Here is a 13109-nt window from a genome sequence, read left to right on the forward strand (position 1 = left end):
CCCTGACAGCATCCCAGGCTTGTGTGTCCTCCCACTCCCCAAGAAACCACTAAAAACACAGCTTATCAGATTGAATGGTAGTAGGGTCTGATACTGTTAACATATTGTGCTTTTCAGTGTCTAGTTAACTGACTGAGTCAACTGGAATGGACCATCATTTGCCAGCCAAAACCTCAAGGTACAGTGGTCACAGAAGCTTATGGTTGCTTCTCCTGACTTACGGAGCGAAAATTAATTTAACTTAGTGGTGGGGACTATGTATTTTGTTAAACCGTGCCTGACTACTGTGTATAACGTTCAAGTTGATTTTCACCCACCAATTGCACGAACTGTTGTTCTAGTGCTTTGTATTCTGGAGAACTCCTATTGAAGAGGTCATCGGAAAAGTGCATGTTGGTTACCCTTAGGCTGAAGAAAACCACTAGCTCTTTGCCTTTGGCTGCAGTTGTCATGGAGCTGGTAGTTACATACTTCAGTGTAGGAGCTGGGGTGGCTTCTGCAGGCTGAGTTCTCAGCTCTGAGATATATCCGCTGCCAAGCCCTGCTTCATCCAGTGCTGCTGTGCTCATCTCACTGACGCCATCTAACTCTGCAGCAATATCCTGCACTCCTGTCCCAGCGCCCATAGGAGCAATGCTGTCAGCTGCTGGCACTGAGGAATCTGTTACTTCAAGGGACTGGTCGATGACAACAGACAGGCTGTGGGATGGGCTAGTCGCTGAAGGCAGCACTGCTACTTGTTCTGATGGTAGCGCATCTGCAATAACATCTTCAGGCTGTGTGGCAGAGAGATCACCAATAAAGAAAGGCAACGTTTTTGTTTGAAGGTAAGTGCTGTCTGTAACCAAAATGTCATCACCTGATGATTCTGGTTGATCCATGATCTTGACTGCTGCAGAAAAACAGGGGAAAAGCAAATAGCTATTTCAAAAAGCAGATCTATCAGACATCAAGCAGGGGAACTACAGGTACATTGAATTTTCACTGAAGCATTTTTAAAAACAAGCACTAACATTATCTAAACATGAAAATGTTATTGCCATCACCTAGGAAGAACTACTGGAATAAAAACACCCAATCCATGTGTTTGAGTGATGAGATTTTTGTGGGTGCTGTGTTTAAATAATAATTACATTTGGTAAGTATTTCCTGAGCTATTCCTAAGTGCACTCTAGTTTTGAAGGAACATAATCACACTGTCAGTTTATATTGACTGAAAGAGTAGATTGTAGCTTCGAGTTGTCTGCTTGGATCAGTACAATGCCTGAGTCATTTTGGTTCCCTCCTCCTCCATAAGAGGTTAAAGCTGCTATTTGTCAGTAATCATAAAATGTGGTTATGCAAAATGGCACAGCGTCTTTGGATGCAAACTGTGTCAATTTACCTAAAAGACAACAACAGCATCAATGAAAACAAACCCCAAACCCTAAGAGGAAATCATCTGCTGCACTTAAAGCAGACATTTGACCCAGATGCCAAACTTTTATGAGATCCCCACTGGAGTTTGGCATGGGTCTAGGAAGTATGATAAATGTAGCTGAAATTCCAGTCTAGAGCGTGATGACTGAGACTGTGTGAATTTGGCTGGCAGCTATATTCAATTGCTTCACGGAAAATTATGGCCTTTAAGTGACAGACATCTGGCCAAACCGACAACTTTGTACTTTTCCACTGATTTACTTATGTGAGCTCCTCATGTGGGACTTTTAGCAGTACCTTGCAGGCAAAATCACTCATCTCAGGTGATAAGAAAGGAAAGAAGTTTTTGTCCGATTGATGGACTTTTCTCCATCTCTAAACACTAATCTCTGCTTAGTGGCAATAAAATAAAAGTACTAAGAGCTTTTTTTTTTCTTTTTTTGCATCTGAAATAACCCGGACTGAAAGAGATGGCAATTATTCTATCCATTTAATAGGAGTTATCCACAGATGTTCTTCGTTTCCTTTTATGTTTCCTTTCTTCTAAAGGAATGTGGTCCAAACTTCTGTTTATCATGTTGTTGTTTTTATGAACAAACATACATTTCCAACAAAGAAAAGATTAATATAAAACAGCCATCTACTTTCTCGACACCAGTAATTTAATGGAATGTACTAGTTCCTAACTTCCTCTCCGTATGTATAATGCCTTGTTCAAAGGATTAATCTGTCTAATGTGGACTTTTTTCCTATGTAGCCATTATTAAAGCACTATTTTCATGCTTCTGTTCTTTTCCTTATTGATTTACCATATACTTTCATACACTGGCTAAAGCTACTGTGCTTTAGTAGGAATGCATAGCCATGTCCTCATTCAGTTAAGCTGACCACACCTCTCAAAACACACATTTTCTTCCAAAATTGCTCTGAAACACCATATGTAGTTTTACTACAATTAGATCCTTGGAAACAATTTTTTCCCATCCAGTTACCACTTTGCAAAAAGCTTTGCTAACATCTGCTACATTTTTTTTTCCTTTAGTCATTTGTTTTACTATATGTGTTGATATGGTGATTTAGTGATTGTAGTATGTTTAGCTAAAACACATAGTAGACTGGTTAGTGATTAAACTGTTGGAGTAGGATGTGGGAGTTCTACGTTTTGGTTCTGTTTCAAATGATGTCAAAGCATTGGCGATTCAGGAAAAGACTCTGAAACGCACTACTAATATGCAACATCCGTACTGGATGGAATGCAGAAAGAGACCAAGTGCTGCATCCTCACTTACTATAAGGCCAAACTGTCTGTGTTGATCTGGAAACACCAAAGGGCCATGAAGTGGGTGCAGTAAATTCCCATTTAAGCTAGCACAGTTGTGCAGTCTCCATTTGTCGTGATGTGTAATTTGCACTGATGCCAATATAATACAAGAGCTACAGCCCTAGTCCTGTAGTCTGAGACAATGGAGCCAAAGAGAATAGCAGAGCATTGCATGGAACAGGGGTTGTGCATGCAGCATGTAACACCAAACGCTGCACCACAGCTTGGTGCCCTAACACTACATCAGGAACCTGAGGTGCTTTTCTTTTGTCACGACCTCATGTTTGTTGTATTATCAAGGATATGGACAGATTAGGAAAGCAAATTAAAACAGCACAAGTGATGTTCTCTGTTTAACAAAACTCTTGATGTTATTTGTTGCACTGATAAAGAGTGTGACACACATTGGTTAAGGGAATTCAGAAAAGATTTCTTAGAGTTAGTACTTGAGACTTTAATGCAGGATGATCTACTGACGGGATGAAGCTGCAGCTCCCTGGAACAACCTTCTTTCAGCATGACAACATACACCCAAATGTTTCGAGGTCTGGTGGATGTACAATCATGACGGTATTTGTTAGGCAGTTTACATTTTAGAAATAGGCAACTATAGGAGAAAGAAGTACCAAAAAGGCTTTGAAATTGCAGCAAATATGAAGCAGACAAATCATACATACACCATAGATTTGGAATATAGCTATATATAGCCTACCTTATATATGCATATATATAGCCTATAGGCTACATATAGACTATAAATGTCTTCTGGCATTCTCTTATACACAAGCAAAGTAACTTAGAAGGCCTTGAGGGCATACCAAGATGGCACATATATCACCTGTTGTAATAAGATGCCAATCCTTATTTATCAGTCACTGCCCCTCTAGCTGAGACAGTCACTGACCACAGATGGGTTTATCAATCACCTGCAAAGTGAAAGAAAATGGGCTCACCAAAAGACTGCTGAGTGCTTACTGCAACACAGCACCAATCCCAAACCTTGGGTTACTGACCCAGTCTCTTGGTCGCACTTTGGCTAATGTGTGTGTGTCTTATTACTGCTGCAGGACATGCCTACACAAGCCACCCTTTAAAATCAGCAGTAAAATGATTTGCAACCAGTTTATGCCAAGTTTTTTCACTGTCTACATGAGGCTATGTATTCAAATGAATCTTTATGAATTAAAAACTATGGGTGAAATGTAAAGAAGACCTAGACATTTGGAATCCAAAACACTCCTGCCCATTTGCATTTTAAATGTTAGTTTTATATTACTTTGAAATAGCTTGGAACACAAACTATACTTGAACTACTTCCTCATAAAGCAAGTATTTGCAACACTTTTCCATGGTTTGCCTTTTAGATAGGATTTTTACGGCAGAAGGATTAAAAAAAAAACTACACAGGCAATTATTTTATGAAACCTTTAAATGCATAAACACTGAAGTTTTAGACATTCTTAGTCTCAGCGTATTTCATTTCAGCATGCAGTTTGATCTACAACACCACCATTTAGGTGTAGTGAACCTGTAGAGAGTAGGAAATAGGATGCTGAAGTCAAACATGCCCCCAGAGTAACCATATCAAAGGTTGAACAATGGCATGGGATTAAAAACTGTTGTCAACAATAAAAAAACTCAACTCTAGCTCTCAGCCACCTCTTACCCTCCCACAAAGAAGTTCACTGAAATCTCCAGACATTTTTGTATTATATGGATACTGCAGGACAAGCTTGTACTGAGGAGAGCTTTGTATCTAAAACTAAACTGCTGTTGGCAAATATGTGTAAACTCTAAATTAAGAGGCAATTTGCTGTGCATGCTGCTATATTAAATCTTTGTAAAAGAAATGCTACATGCAGGCATTTATTCCCAGCAGAGACAGTAGAATATGTAGGTCTGATTTACCAGAAAAAAAATTGACTGCAATTTTAACAGTTTTATTTTAGATAACTAATTAGCTGTCCTCTTATATTTTTTAAGTGAGGAAAACCCTTCTAATTCACTGTGAATAAGGAATTATTATTTGTGAAAGGTCAAATTGCCATGGAATGTTTTTCTAGCAGCTTTGCATTTATAAGCAGGCCCAGAAGGTTATACATAAGAGAGCCTGGCATCTCATTTCATTCATGAGCTTAATAAGCACTGATATTTCCTATAGGCAATGGACAAATTTTCCAGTTCCACTGACACACATTGTTCTCTATATGAAGACTGAAGTATTATGCTCTATATGCATGTGTTTGTATATATGACGACTGAAGAGAGAAAAGAGCTAACCAAGAAATAAATACACACTTAAAAGATGATTGGTCCATAAAGAAGCATAAGAAACTCCTTATGCGCAGTTCTGCTGACATAAATCCCAGAAGGAATGGTACAGCAAGTAGCTGAATTCAAATTTATATATTTTGTTGGTGCCTGAAATGTAAATGCTGGATGCAGGACTGTTATATACAAGCAAACAGATAAAAAGTGGTGAGTTTGTGCTTCAGGTCTTTCATTTTTAACTAGGGTACAAGTAAGACGAGGAGTAAGAGAGCTACAGGGAAGAGGATCACTGATCTAACATGTCACAGCAAATGTCTCACCACACATAATTACTGAATAAGTTTGCCTTTTTAACTGTAAGAACAAACCAGACGAGCCTTACTGGTGGCTGTATATGAACTCTCCAGAAGCTGGGTTTAGTGCCCAGTGAAACCAGTAGAACTCCTTCTCTACTGACTTCAGTGAACCCCTGTACACTGGAAGCAAACCCTATCACTTCTTTATCTTCAGGCCTAAAAAATGTTGCATCTCTTGATGTTCTTCTTCAGAATCCTGGCTGAAACCTTCTCTGTGGTCTTATTTTTCACAGAACAGCCTGATAGCTGCAGCCCTAGCTCCAATACCATGTAGTGCTCTATGTAACTTATTTTAAAAGCCTTCAGTTTATTCTGAAAGCCTTCATACCCCACAGCTATGCGTTGTCATCATGTCCTCACCACCAAAGATGCAAATAAATGTCATTCTGATTTATGATGTCACAAGAGGAGTACTCTGTATCCCAAGAAAATAATATTTAGTAATGATAATCATCTCTCATTCTAAGAACATTTCACTTCTACCTTACACTCAGAAAACTAAGAGTACTAAGTACTAAGAGTTAAATTTGCAAAATCAAGCTCTGAAATGCTAAAACTGCAGAATTCAGGGTACTGAACAACCATATCTTGCTACTCTTTTGTATATGTTCTTTATGAAAGAATCTTTGATTACCTAACTATTTATTTTTCCATAAGTACCTCTGCATCATGGGGGACAGAAGTTGGTGATTCTCCATGAGTGAGCAGCAATGCAGCATTCCTTCATTGTTTCATGGGTAGTTTTGGTATTTGATATTTGAATTCTGCCCCTCAGTGCTAAGTCCTCATTCTAATTTTAGATGTTTATAGTTAGTTATCCAAGTCTGAACTAGTCACCTGAGGCTTCTTTTACAGTAACTGAAGGCAAAAAGGTATCTCTGATTGGCAACTCATTTCACTTCAATTTAAGATGACTGCATTGCTCTCTAGAGTCTCTTTCTTTCCATAAAGGGACCTAAAGTGAGAATCTCAGACTTCAATGACTGGCTTTTGGACATTTAAATTATGTGCTCTAAGCAGAGCTTGCATCACAGACGTGAACGCTCAGCATTCCTGCAAACTTGCTTCAAGATATTAGGTTGCAGAATGAGGACTGCAACATTACCTGTAAAATTCAGTTCATGGGATTGCTGAGCATCAGAAAGCAACTAGAGTAAAAGGAAGAGCCCTGTTTCCTGCGGCAGTCAGATCTGATTTTGATCATCAGATCATTCTCTGTCTTTGTGGAGACCTATTCTTTGCTATGTGCTTCCTCATTTCTGTGTCCTATTTGCAATAGTTTCCTCTGTTTAGACAGACCTAGCACATTCAGAGCAGGTCCATCTTGTGACTGTGGGAAAAAATGGTATGTGCCCATGTATTTTAAAACTGTGTCAAATTTATATGCACTTAGAAGACTAGTTAATTTTACATAGGTAACCATAATTCTGATGGCTGTGGGACCTGGGGCTGCTGACTGCAGTTAGCCTGAAATCCAGTCTGGGGAAGCACTGCAGGAGCCTCTTCACAAAGCCAAGACTGAAAGAACTTATTTAGCTGGACTCTCTACTTTGACAGCAAGGCCCACCTTCTGTTTGGCAACAACTGGACAAGCCTGTTTTACTGACTTTTATGCTTAACTGGATAATTTGATCAAGACAATAGACTGTCCCCTTGCTTTGCGACATATTTCCTCCCAAAGTTATGACATGGCCCTCATCTCATTTAGGCACCTTTGCAATGTTTCCTTTTTTGATGTCAGCAGCAGTATATACTTCTGCAGGGATTGAAAGAATAACTTAAAAGCAAAGAATTGTACATTTGTTCCTTAAAGATGCAAAACATTTAGAGCAAATGATTAAAAACAAAATCAAGCCCAAACCACACATCTATCCCCTGACTATTCTTACCTGCCTGAAGCTTTCCCCTCAGTTCAGCTATTTTTGCCTGTGACTGAGAGAGAGTGATGCAGCTCACAACATCAGTATCTGTCTGACTGTCCATGAACTTTTCACTGACATAAATTAGCTAGTCTTCCTCAAATCACCCAGTCTTCCCCATAAGGAAGGAATTCCCTTTACAGAATATTTGAGGGTTAATATTCTTTGACCCAGCTCTCCCTGGGAAATGCAAGCTCCTTAGCCTTTATAGAAGTCAGTCAGCTGCAACTATGAGAGAATCAGATCCACTTTAGCAATTTCAGGTGTTTTGTTGTACCTGTTAGAGTCCACTGAAGTATCAGTTTCTTGTGATCTCTATTACAAATCCTTTTTTTTTTTGATTTACATTTCCACATGTGTTGGCCAATGCATGGTCCAAAAATAGTAATTCAACTTGCTATTTTGCGTCTCATTAAGGATTTTATATACTCCAGTTAGCTATCTGCTAACAGATTTTTCACTAAAGGCTTTCTACATGCTTTGTTGAGTAAGCTCACTGCTTTAAAGATTTGAAATAATGTAATAAATACAATAAATATATGAATTTTATAATTTTCTCAGATACAAAATGGCCATTTAACTACAAAAGGTGGGAATAAAATAGATACAAGTAATTAGACTAGTTTACTTTATAGACCTGTGTCAAATACATATACTAAGAGACTTGACTGTCTTTGGCATTATCATGTTTCAGCAGTTCAAAAGCGTTAACCATTTTGGAAACACATAAATACTTTGAAAAATACAGGAATACGTGGTGTTTAAAATGTCCCAAGACCTCTGAGTAGTAATGTTTGTCTTCATTCTGCAATGAAGCTCTTCAATAAAAGTATCTGTGGGAAAGACACTGGAGAGCAGAAAATGATAATCAGTTAACCTGGGGCCTGATCCATCATTCCACTGCAGTTTCTCCACTGATTTCAAGAGCTGTTGCACCTGTTTATGGCAAATGTGTTGCCTCTTTAAGTTAAGACTCAAAACAGATGTGCGAACATTCACTTGCCTCAGGACCCTTCTGACTATAGCAATAGAAAAGTCAGTATTTCTGTATTAGTTGCTTTAGGTAGTTAACAGTATGCACACTCTTAATTAAAGTATTATGAAGAGAGTGGAATGTTGAGCCAGTATTCCTGCATTTTATAAGAATATTAAACACACAGGAGTATAATTAGATACCTTGTATGGTCAGTAGGTCAATGGTAGGTTATTTTCCATGACAAGTCGCTTTTACCCTTTACTGAACCCTTACCCCATCTCTTACTGAGATTGCCAAATAAAATGACATTTTAGTGTTCAAGTGCTGGAAAAGTCAGTTTTCTCATTAAAGTCCTTGATAAATGATTCAACTGAGAGTAGAATAATACTGTGAAATAGAGGAATTAGTAAGGTAGCAATTAAATTTGTAAGTAAGTAAGTAAATTTCATTTACAGTGAAAACATGTCAAAATTGTTAATGGCTGCTGTGACTATCTTTTATTGTAAGTTCTTTTGTAGTAAAATGATGCACTATTTGCCATTTGTATTTATCAGTATTAAAATATATCCCAAACAAGTAAGGTACCATGTCAAACCAAGATGTCTGGATTTGATCAGTATTCAAATCAATGAATTAAACAGAGAAACGAAATTGAGGAGCAGTGAATTTGCAAATATGAATACACTCTTACAAAGTTACACCCTGACAAGTTACAAGTACAATACCTGTCCTTCAGAACTGAGCGCACCCTCCAAATCCCTGGACACTTTCTCTATTTTTCTCTACCATATAATAGGAAAAATAACAGCAAATTTTTGTAGGTGATGGGATCATCAGACAGTTTTGTGATATTGGAGTTTATTAAGTTTGTGGAATCATAAAAACAAAATAGAAGTCACACACTACATAAATTCAAGTAATATTGTTGATCCAAGGACCTAGAAACAAAAAGACAAACATGAAATTAGAAAGTTAAAACTTGTGACTATCTTCAGATCTTGTCATCATATGAGCACTTCTAGACTTGCAAAGAAAAATGGTAACACTAAATACACAGAAATTTTTCATACTATATGATCACTTGTGCTTGAATAATATGGAATTAATGAATGAAAGTCAGAGAATGAAGAGTATTTTATTGTCCTAAACAATGCCTTGGAAATCATGCAAGTAAGCTGATCTTTTCATAGCTTTGAAGGAAATGACTGACTATATATATATTTCTGTGTGACAGAGAGAGATGGAAGGAAATACTTAACCATGATGGTCCTGTTGGTTTTACAGTATCTTGTATTGTAAGTATGCATTTCAATTTAAATGCTACTGATAATGATTTTGGACCAGATGCCTTAGTGCTGACTTGGCTTGTTAAAATATCATCATGGCCAGATTCTGAATCTGAGCAGCTCATAACAGAGCACTGTTATCTGGGAGTTGGCAGTTTAAATATTAAAAACAACAATAACTACATGGTTCAGTAAAATGGGTCCATACAGCCTTTAGCTGTTTGTATTGAAATTCCCTGAGACTTTCATAAAACACTGGGGTGTGGAAGTCATAAGACATTTGCTAGTTTCTCTCAAAAAATGACATTTAAAAAAAAAAAGTGACCTTTCTCACCTAAAACCTTTGGATTAAATTACATGGATTTCATTTAACTTTTCTTAATTGTTGTTTGGCAGAGGTGATGATGCAAAGAAGAACCATTATTACAGCTGTTACTGCAACAAGAGTGACTGGTCACAGAACTTACTATTATAATGGGAACCCAAAGCAAAGAAAAAACAACCAGCTAGCTGTTTCTAAACTCCACTCTTCATCCACATGAAAGAAATTTTAGGTGTAACCAATACCAGCTTCACAATATTTTAAAAAGAACTTTTCAGTAAAAGGGGAACAACTGAACTGCAATAGATGTAAGTGGACACAAAGAAACTGATTTGCACACTGGAATTTTTGTATGCCTATTTTTAAAAAATTAGTTCCAACTTCTGTTTGAAGATACTGTTCATTTTTGTTGGGAAGGTCACTAATGAGACCACTAATACTACTTGTTTTCTCAGTTATCTCCTTTGCTGGCAGGTTTTGCTACATCCACAATACTCTCCTCCAACTCTGCTTGAAATCTGCTGTCAGTGCAAATTGCATGGCAAAAAATATGGTTACTAAAGGAATGATTGACCATATACAGAAAGTAAAATTTTTGATAGTAAACTTGGTTATCTGTTATTTGCAACACTATTGTACAGTAACAATATTTTTTTAAATTAAAAAAACCAAACACATTTCCACTAACTGGGGAAGAACTAAAAGAAACCCAAACGTGAATGTAATAAAATGAACAAGAAACTAATTCTTTTGCATCCAGGCTTGGTTTAATCAAGTTCTTAATGACACACATAATTATCTTATCACTCTTCAGAATGAAAGTGAAACTTCTACCTGGTAGGAAAAAAACAAAAAACAAAACACCCCCCCACAAACCCCACCATACAGAGTGAAGGACCAAACCACTAGAAAGTGAAATCCCTCTTTCTATTTAGATCATGGATATCCTTACTTGAAATAGTGTTTAATCTTTTGAGCTATATACCTTTCTATATAGTTGTACTGAGAAAGCAGTGTTAAGAACTTAATGGAAAAAATGCCCAGTATCTTCAAGCAGAAGTCAGAACTGATTAAAAAAAATAGGCATACAAAAATTCCAATGTGCAAATATAAAAAACTCCTAGAAAACCAGGAGTTTTGCACATTCTAGATTTTCACAGACACAATACTCAAGAAATTTAGTATAAATCTTTTCTTAAATTTGGCTTCATTGAGGATTTTTTAAGTCCTTTTTTTTAATGTTATGACATCTTTCAGATTGAAGAATACGCAGCTTATGTTGATATAAGCACCAGTGCCACCTATGTTAGGCATCTCAGGTATGGCTGAGAGAACCAAAGTTGGAAGCTGAAGCTCTCTCCATAGCTTGTAGATCCGGAGATGTGATTCAGAGCACCCAAGTTACACACCTAAAATAGTCTAGTACAGATGGCATGAGTTATTCCCTAACAAGGAATTCACTACGAAAATGCCAGCCCAAGCTTATAATGTACCTTCTTACACTGAAAGGATACTGAATCCTCCAAAGAAACAGCTGTAGTAATTTTAGAAAATCAAAATTTTAGTACTATTTGGTCATAATACATTATTTCTTGAAGCCAGCATTTCTAGCAAAATCAAGGATTTTTACTGAGTGAGGGAAATGTATTATTCAGGGCATGTTAGTCTCAGCAGTGCAACTTTGGCTGATATTTGTTAGTATAGGACTATATGATGTGTAAACTTCAGTAGCTTCACATATTTATAACCTGGTAAAGGGTAATCTTACAGCTTCAGCCTAAAAGTCTGTATCATTTACTTAAAAACATTTTTCTTATTTTATTACTGCACTGGTGGCAAGTTTCTAAATAAATTTTTCAAGATGTTAATATATTGAAGTTATTTGTGATACTGGCCTTTAAACTTCTGAACTTATTTCTGCCTTTTTTATATTCCTTTTTTATTAGAGGATTAGAACTACTGCAATCAGTGCCTGAAGAATGTAACTTCCTCAAAGGAGTTTTCATCCCTTTAGTTTCAAAAAAAATTAACTGGAACAAAATGCAATCAAAGATTCAGCTACCACAAGCTGAGCCATAGCAGCAGCAGCTACATACCCCTTCTGGAGGGAAAGCTTCTATGCACACTGTAACAAAGAAGGTAAAGAAGTATAGGTGGGTTGTAGGTTTGTCAGATTTTAAATATTACCATACAGCAGGTACTCCCTTCCTCCTCTCCTCTGACTCTCTGTAGCCTTTGTGGCTGTTGCTGTCAGCCTTGGGAGCAGGTGGGAGAACTTTATCATTTTTTCTGCTTCAATCTCATGCCTGCATACAGACAGAAAGGTTATCGTATATTGTTTTTAACACAAGACAGGATCTGAGACTGAAATGTGCCAAAGTCTGTATTACATACATTACATCTCACTAATAGCGGAGGGTTACCTGCAATCAGTGAAAAGCTTAAGTTTTGGCTGGTAGGATCATTTTAAAGAAGCAATATTATGGTGAATTTGGAGGGAGGGAGATGATTACTTTGGAGTAAAATAGCTCTGACATGGAAGGGGACAGCCAGGAGGGTAATGCTGATTATAGGATATGAAGGAAACATATATGAAGTGATAGCATTTTGGAAACAGCGGTACTGAGGAAAGGTTAGTTCTGAGAGATTAAAAGGGCACATGTGAGGTGCATGAGAACTGCAGGAGCTGAGTAAGGGAGTTGACTAAGTGATGCAAAATGATGACTGTGTGAGAGAGACTCCAAGTATGAGTGTGGGAGATGAGCAATGTGGTCCAGGTGTGCACATGTGGAAACTATGAAAGAGCAATGTGTGCCCGTGTCTGTGGAAGAAAGCTAGATGAAAAAGTATAACTGAACGTGTCGCAGAGCACTGAGGTACATCTCCCTGCATATAGGTGGAGAATGAAGTGTTACGCTTTTTCACTGTACAAGTGGCTTAGGAGTTTTGCCTCTGGATAGGCAAATTTTCTCAACAGAAATATAAATTGTTTTTGTACTTTACATAAAAATGTCACTGAGTCAATGGAATTACCAGTTGTATATAAATGCATAGAGTCTCAYGTGCTTTTGTTAAAGTGTATTTACACTGCATATTTGGGGGAAGTGAATAAGAAATCATATTTGAAGGAAGGAAAGCTTAACCTTAAAATAAAATGAAACTGAACAGGAGAAACTGGATAATTTAAGCAAGTGATGTGTTAAATTGGGAAAATAGATAGTACTCTATTTGTCTCGTAC

The 13109-nt window shown here is 37.3% G+C and overlaps 1 protein-coding gene across 1 annotated transcript in view; it reads right to left on the minus strand.

The window, feature by feature from the left end:
• Positions 1 to 13109, minus strand: part of IMPG1 (interphotoreceptor matrix proteoglycan 1) — a 48603-nt gene that overhangs the window by 10439 nt on the left and 25055 nt on the right. The window contains 1 exon segment of the mRNA XM_026079243.1: positions 318 to 892. Within this exon segment, the coding sequence (XP_025935028.1) occupies positions 318 to 892 (575 nt within the window).

Source organism: Apteryx rowi, unplaced genomic scaffold, assembly GCF_003343035.1.
Source record: "Apteryx rowi isolate R43461 unplaced genomic scaffold, aptRow1 scaffold_1140, whole genome shotgun sequence".
Lineage (NCBI taxonomy): Eukaryota > Metazoa > Chordata > Aves > Apterygiformes > Apterygidae > Apteryx > Apteryx rowi.